Genomic DNA, 8,418 nt, shown 5'->3' with positions numbered 1-8,418 from the left:
GGATGAGGTCGTAGAGGATGCACATGGGAGATGGAAGGTGGATACAGAAGGTGAGGCACTCGAGGATTTAGAGGGCGTTATAGAACCTGACAGTGACAATAATCCAAGCAACGCTGGCATAACAAAGGATGGGGCAGATCAAGGATTTGTAGGTGTGAAGGATGGCCAGACAGGAGTTTCAGAAGGTGGAGTCTGTTGTGGGATTTGTGTTGGACTGTAAGGAGATGGGGAGTCCAGGTGAGGTGGCGGTTGAGGGTGAGGCCAAGGTATTTGTGGGTAGGAGTGAGGTGGATAGGACGGCAATAAATGGTTAGGTAGAAATCATGGAGACGGAACGTGAGGGTGGTACGGCCTATGATGATCGCCTGGGTCTTGGAGGGGTTGATACAAAGGAAACTGATGGTTTCCACCTACGTCGTTATTTAACTGTAACCCTGTCGGAATATTTGGTAATCGGTAGTGAAAAATAACTGTTAAAATTAACGGTTATCAAAAAATAACTGGAACCGTGATAACGGTTACTCCAGAATAACCATTTGGCCCATCTCTATGTTACAATGAGACGTACCCTATGCCATGCACCTATCGGGGTTTGCAGGATGTAGATGTGCGCTTCACTGCTTTTCAGGAACGCTTCGAACTCTGGTTATGGTACGTTTCTGCTTCGGTAAACCATGACTTTACTGTACAATCACTGTATTTACCACAGTCTAACATAACAGTCGCGACACTTCGTCTCTATTTTGTTGCTACAGCGCCAGCAGCGCCCCAAGCGGCCGGTAGGTTGAACTGTGAGTTCGGCGCGATCGTGAAAGCGAATAGTGATTGTTTATTTTGATTTATACAATGGTTTTTACCATCGGGAGCGTTTGTAGCGCAATACATTGCAGCAACAACAGGAAGAGGACACCACAGCTGTCTTTTTTTAGGTTTCCTAAGGATCCTGGGAGGTATATACCATCATGTACTGTATCGTCAGGATTCACTTGCAAACTATATGTGTATAAATGATGAATGTTTCGTTTTAGGAGCAGAAAATGGTTAGTTAATAGCAGACGAGAAGACCTTATGAAGAAAGAGCCAGTTTACCTGTACAATAATATTAGCTTTTGCTCGCTATATTTCGAACAAAACCGGTTCATGAACGCAGACAATAACAACCTCGTTTGGAATGCAGTACCCACACTGTTTGACATTCCAAATAAACCCCCTCAACTGACGATGAAGAAGAAACTGCCACAAAGATTCGACAGTCAATCTAAAGCTGTAAAACAGTCCTATGACACAGAAGCAGCCAGTTCGACTCTCCATGTATCAGTGCCAGATTCGTGTGAATCACCAACACAGACCTGCTTTGACGATGAAGTGGTTAAATTAAGTGCAGCTGTTCGTGTCTTACAAAAGCGTGTGAAGTGTCAGAATGTGCAGAAGCGAAACTATTACGGGACAAGGAAAGTGCCTACAGACAGATTGTTTGAAAATTATTCAAATATTTGGTTTTTTGTGAAATGTAATGTAATCAGCTCATTATAGTGTTTTCAGCATATGTCTCCCACTATTTGGCAGTTGCTTGTCCCACTTAGAATAATATAAAGATGAAGGTCGCACTTGTGGCAACAGGCGACAATGACAAACACAGTAAGCTTACAGAACGATAAACGAGCTGTCGATCGCTTTTGCATGTAGAGGTACGTGTCTGTGCTTCTTACATGTGAATGTGTGTGTTTATATTCTTTTGATATCAACGTGGTAAGCTGCAATTCTGTCCAATGTCACAAGTGTTTCTTCACGAATGTGTTGTCGCTTGCCACTCTATTCATGGTTTTTGTCCATACTTGCGCATATTTTAGAATCATTTTTAGAAACGTATATGCCTTCTGATAGTACACAAACTCTTGGAGGCAAGAAAATAACTCGAATAAATCGGAAATTACGTAGGAAATTGATGCAAACAAACATTATGCTTACGACGCGTCTGACGTTCACCCTACCCGCCGCTTGGAGCGCTAGTGTCGCTCCATCTGTCAAACGGCAACAACTTTTACAGCAGTGAGTGTCGCGACAGTTATGTTAGCCTGTGGTCTTTACTACGTAGACGCTTCCGGATAGTGCATCTTTCTTCGGATATCTTTGTATTTGTTGGGCGTAATAGTGAGCTCTGGAATAATGTTTACGTTAAGAAGCTCGTGTTCTGTAGTCTGTACACTGCATATTGATGTTTAGACTTTTGGCGTTAGAATAATGGATGTCGTAGTAGCTGTGACCGATCGGAAAACATGTCAGAATATGATATTAGAACTGAAGTCAATAGGAATTCATGATAGCAGATACCCTGTGCAGAAACTCGATGGCAACATGTTGGGTATTCCAATCAAAAACGATCTAGAAATCGTTAAGAAATATTTGGTTAGTGACAACAAATATGAAATCCAAGGCAAACCATTTTATCTTAAGAAGTGTGATGAAGTTTTTTTAGTTGCAGCCAGTACCACTCCGGCAGCGAAATTGAAAACTAACGTTAAGCAGTTGTTGGATAAGAAAAATGTGCCAATAAGTGCAGAAGTGGAGAGAGAAATTCCGGAAAAATGGGAGAAATATGGTGATACTGTAATTTTTGGTAACGATAAATCTTTCGAAAGTGATGTCTGGCAGTCTCGTGTCGGTAACGAGTTGTGGCTTGTCGTGTGTGATACCTTGAAGGTAAACAGAGTGGCAATAAGGAAGCGGATAAAATCAGATTGCTATAGGACACCAAGAGCAGAGCTTGTTTGGGGAAATTCCTCGTGGGTAACACATACTGATAATGGAATAAAGTACAGCTGGAATGTAGAAAAAAATATGTTTTGCGCCGGTAATGCACCAGAACGGCATAGGGTCGCAGGATTTGACTGTAGAGAAGAGGTAGTTGTAGATATGTACGCTGGTATTGGCTATTTCACTTTGCCATACATTATACATGCTGGCGCGAAAACAGTGCATGCTTGTGAGTGGAATCCTGATGCTGTTGTTGCATTACGATATAATTTATCACAAAATAATATTGTTGAGAAATGTGTAATTCACAAAGGAGATAACCGTGTTGTGTGCCCTGTTGGTGTCGCAAACCGTGTTAACTTGGGACTTCTCCCATCTTCTAAGAAAGCTTGGAAAACAGCTTGTGCTGCTCTGAATCCAGTTTCTGGTGGAGTTTTACATTTACATGAAAATGTCACTTCAGGTAAACCCAAAATTACACACGAGGCTACGGGTAACTTTGACAAGGATTTGGAAAAGCAAACTTGCATGAACAGTAACTGTAATACCTGTGTGCAATTAATATCAACATTGTCAAAGCAAGAGGAAACATTTTGTGATGCTTGTAGCACATCATTCTGTTTGCAGTCAGATAATATGAAGAGTCAAGTGCTCAACAATATAAATTTCAGGTGGAAGAAAGTTGAATGGAAAATGTGGGCTTTACATACCTGCCATACCATCTGTACATTACTCCACACCATACATGGTCAAAACCACCCTTGGGAAGTTTCTGTTCAGTGTCTTCACCATGTGAAGTCATATGCACCACATGTTGACCATCTTGTTCTTGATTTAAAGTGTATTCCTTTGATTGGATCTGTGTAGCTTTCTGCATCAAACAAAATTGGTCTTTTTGTAACAGTTCATTTTTATCACACTGTAATACATTTTGTGAAACCTGTACTTCGTGTTTACCTGTTTTTCCCCATCTCATCGTATCCTGTTCTGGACTTTACTGAACAAGTAGTTATTATTACTACTATGTAATTATGTGGTATGTTTTCTCTGTTTCAAAAAAGAATACTATGTATGTTCTATAAGTTTCTTGTTGTACTTGATGGTTATTGTGTATGTTGATACAATACATATTGTATGTATCTACCATGAAGTGTTGTAAATTAGATGTCAGTCAATGTATTGCAAGCATGAGCAAGGTGTAAGAGTTCAGACATCGAACATGTATTCAGGAGCAGATAGGTTAATGTTTAGCTCTTGATGTTATGATTATTTTCCATCACATATTTGAAGGATGTCAAGTAGGGCACCATAATATCTTGGAAATTTCCACAGTTGAATTCCTTTTTAACCAATGAATACTTGTGAACTGTCAGCAGTTGGTTATTTTGTTGTTGTAAGGGATACTGTTTTTCTCCATATTTTATTCTGGCGAGGCATAATTGAAAATGTTGCTCGCTAATAAAATTGTTCTCCGATTTCCAAATGATTACACACAAATTAAACATATTTGTTGATGAGCTCAAATGGGAGTAACTGATTCAGTCACACTTATGAACCACCAGTTTCTCTAAAAGAAAAAGAAAATTTTATAGCACATGTCTAGGTACAGTCAATAATCATTTTAAAGAGTGTGATTTCACAGCTGTCAGGTTACTCAAAATTTCTTAGAATTTATTCATAGCAACTGTTACGTATTATTGGGACCCCCATTCAGTACTGTGAACTTTAGTTTTTATTGGAGCATCATACTAACCCCAGAAATTCATTCCAAAAATTGTTCTTTGAAGAATTCAGCTTCTCATGCTCAATTTTCCTGAATTAGAGCTGTTTAATCCTTATTTTGTTATGTTTTCTCATAGTAGAGCACACGTTTTAAGAACAACCTCTTCGTTATTATTGGGGAAAATAACTGATTTAGGCCTACATGTTATCTCAAAATTTTTCCCACTGAACTGAAAATGTGTTACCTGTTCTGATGTCTGCTGCTGTTATGTGGTACACAAACTTAGAGCATTGTTATAACTGCAGTGTTACAGTACTCCAGACTTACCAAAATGCTCTCAAGGTGCGATCTTTTACAAGTGACGATTGTGATCAGAAATAGCTGACAGAATTCATGATTGCCACAATTCTTAGGTCTTAATTGGCCACTGCCCAGTCGATAAACATAGAAAGGTCAATGTAGGCTGAATTAGATAATGTATTTGAGGAATCCCAAGAGGAACCTTGACTAGAGATTGTAGTACAGCACAAATGACATTCTGACAAGTTAATCTCACACTTTACTGGAGGAAATCTATTCTGATACCAGTCCATTGGTGTTTAGTCAAGATCCAGTAATAGGCATCTTAGTAGTTTAGAGAGATACCTTCAGTGCCATGCTTGCTTATAGGTCATGAGATTGCAATTAAAGTTTTGGACTCACTCTACCAGTGCAAGATGCTGTCATTGTACATTACCTACCAGTCACACCACTGGATCAAAGGCATACACTCAACTTTTTATTGTTATAAGAATCTTCAAACATAGTTGATTCCTTTTGTATGTGATGATGTTCCATGCAGATGTCTAAAACATGATAGTCATATTCCCATTAACTAGCAGTTACTACAAGAACTTAATTACACATCAATATATGTTACTTCTGACAAAATTAACTGATATGCATCATAATTGGTTAAAGTAAATAAAAAGAAAGTTGTTGCTTTTTCAGTTATTTGAAATAGAGCTACTCTTTGTCTCTTATTGAATTACAGTTTTTGAATAGTACTCAGTCATTCATATGTCATTTATGAAGAATAAATATAGGAGTAGATCCATAACTCAACATTATGAGACTACATATTTTATTTTTATCTGCATACACATTTCACAAGCCACCATATGGGTATAGCGGAGGGTACCATGTACCACTACTAGTCATTTCCTTTCCTATCCACTCCCAAATGGACTTTGGGGACAAAAACTTCCCATGTGCCTCCAAACAAGCCCCAATTTCTATTATCTTCTCTTTGTGATCCTTACGTGAAATATACTTTGGCAGCAGTGGGATTGTTCTGCAATCTGCCATAAATCTCTGTTCTCTAAATTTTCTTGGTAGTGTTTTGTGAAAAGATCACTGTCATCTCTCCAGGGACTGAAATTTTAAGTTCATAAAACATTTCTGTAACACTTGTGTGTTGATCAAACCTACTGGTAACAAACCTAGCAACACATCTCTGAATTGCTTCGATGTCTTCCTTTAATCTGCCCTGGTGCAGTTCCTTTTTGTGTTGAATTTTATTGCTGTGGAGCAACTTGTCAATGTGACCCTTATTAAAGTAATATTCCTTCTATGCAAGAAGGGTTCGGTAGAATATTGAGATATGCATAATCAAATTCTTGTCATTCACAGAATATATCAGCTGGATAGTTAGTTAACTGTACCATGACTACAGATATGAAATTGTATATTACTTTTTTATATGTATCAAAGGAAAATTCTTTCAAGAAAATAACTATGTGATAGAATTGCTGACCAGTACTTATCTAAGGCAAAACAAGGAGAATTATTGAGAACCTGGGAGAGCCAGCCATGACAAAACTATTCCAACTAGTGTGCAAGATATGAGACAGTTTTCAAGAAGAATGTAGTAATTCCAAAGAGGACAGGTGTGAATGTCAGCAAACTATCAGTTGAATAATTCATGCTTGCAAAATACTGACACACATTACTTATAGAAGAATGGAAAAACTGCCAGAAGCTGACCTTGGGAAAGATCAGTCTGGGTTTTAAAGACATGCAGGAACACGTGAAGCAATACTGACCCTACAGTGTATCTTAGAAGCTTGGTTAAAGAAAGGCAAACTTACATTTTTAGCATTTGTTAATTTAGGAATGCTTTTGACAGTGTTGATTGGAATACACTCTTTGAAATTCTTAAGGTAGCAAGTGGTAAATTAAAAGGGAGCAAAGGACATTAAAGCAAAGCAGTAGTTCAGTAGGCAATGGTACAAGGCTGTTGATGTTATTCAATCTATACATTGAGCAAGCAGTAAAGGGAAACAAGAAGAAATTTGGATAGAGAATTTAAGTCCAAGAAGATGAAATAAAATCTTTGAGGTTTTCATATAATCTAGTAATTCTGTCAGAGACAGCATAGGAAGAGTGGTCAAATGGAATTCATAGTGCCTTGAAAAGAGGTTATGATGAACATCAACATATGGGAAACAAGGGCAATGGAACAAAGTCAAATTAAATCAGGCGAGACGTGGTGAATTAGATTAGGAATATGGTTGAACAATAATAAGGAAACACTGTAAGAAATGCACACTTGAACATAAATGCAGATCCTAGCCAAGTCCACAGGTTGCACTGTTGTTGATTATTTTGCTATTTGGGCAGCAAACTAACTTATGAAGGCCAAAGTAGAGACGATATAAAAGGCAGACTGGCTGTAACAATTCCAAAAAAAGAGATATTTGTTAACCTCTAATATAAGTGTAAGGAAGTCTTTTCTGGTTGAACAATAATATGGAAACACTGTAAGAAATGCACACTTGAACATAAACGCAGATCCTAGCCGAGTCCACAGGTTGCGCTGTTGTATTTCATCACGAATAGCACCTGTGCAATGTCCTCAATACATAAGTATGAGTAATGGTCAGAACAGTGTTCTGTGTAGTGGTGAGTGCATTATGTCAGAGCTAAGTTAATTTGAACGTGGGCAAATTGTTGGAGCTTATATGCCCAGAGCTTCTGTAATGAAGGCAGCCGAAGTTATTGGTGATTCAAGGGGCTCTGTATCAAATATTTAAATGGCATACAGGGAGAATGGAAAATCATCATCCACTAAGCTACAAGGTGGATGTGTATGCAGAGTGATTGCGAGAGACGGTCAGTGAGGATGATTGTGACGAAAAATAAGAGGACAACAGTTGCAAAAGTCACTGCAGAAGTGAATGTTGCACTTTTGAACCCTGTCAGCACCGAAACAACACAAAGGGAGCTCCATAAGCATGGACTGCAGGACAACCTGGAATTCCAAAACCACTCATCAATGCTGCAGATGCCCATAATGGGAAAGTACAGTGCCAAAGCCATAAAACCTGGACCATGGAGCAATATAAGAAACTCATTTGGTTGGATAGGTCTTGTTTCACTCTGTTTCCAATTTGGGGCAAATTTACATACCAAGATTGAAACATCAAAGAGTATGGTGGTGATTTGTGCAGCCATATTGTTGTATTCCATGGGCCCCATGCTTAGTTTACAAGTTCGCATTACTGTCAAGGGTCAAGGATTGCGTGACCATTTGGCTGATCAGGTCCATCCCATGGTTCAGTGTTTGCTATTTAAAGGTGCTGCTGTGTTCCAAGACACCAGGCCCCTGTTCATACAACTTTTATCATCCAGGACTGGTGTTGTGAGCACAAGTATGAATTGTCACATTTCCCCTAACCACAGTCACCAGATCTCAATAATAATCTCTGGTGGAGTACTTTGCAGAGGAGGGTGTGTGATTGCTATCCATGTCCATCATTATTATCTGAACTTGCCACTGTTGTTGTTGTTGTGGTCTTCAGTCCTGAGACTGGTTTGATGCAGCTCTCCATGCTGCTCTATCCTGTGCAAGCTTCTTCATCTCCCAGTACCTACTGCAGCCTACATCCTTCTGAATCTGC

At 38.9% G+C, this 8,418-nt stretch overlaps 1 protein-coding gene across 1 annotated transcript; it reads left to right on the top strand.

Moving 5' to 3' along the window:
• Positions 1 to 2,157: 2,157 nt before the first annotated feature.
• LOC124802683 (tRNA wybutosine-synthesizing protein 2 homolog) lies at positions 2,158 to 3,699 on the top strand. The gene has a single exon (XM_047263614.1). It carries the CDS (start codon positions 2,242 to 2,244, stop codon positions 3,619 to 3,621), a length of 1,380 nt encoding a protein of 459 aa, XP_047119570.1. The 5' UTR covers positions 2,158 to 2,241; the 3' UTR covers positions 3,622 to 3,699.
• Positions 3,700 to 8,418: the final 4,719 nt, after the last annotated feature.

Source organism: Schistocerca piceifrons, chromosome 6 (assembly GCF_021461385.2).
Source record: "Schistocerca piceifrons isolate TAMUIC-IGC-003096 chromosome 6, iqSchPice1.1, whole genome shotgun sequence".
Taxonomy (NCBI): Eukaryota; Metazoa; Arthropoda; class Insecta; order Orthoptera; family Acrididae; genus Schistocerca; species Schistocerca piceifrons.
Note: the sequence above shows the minus strand (reverse complement) of the source record. Positions and strands in the feature narration are given on the sequence as shown.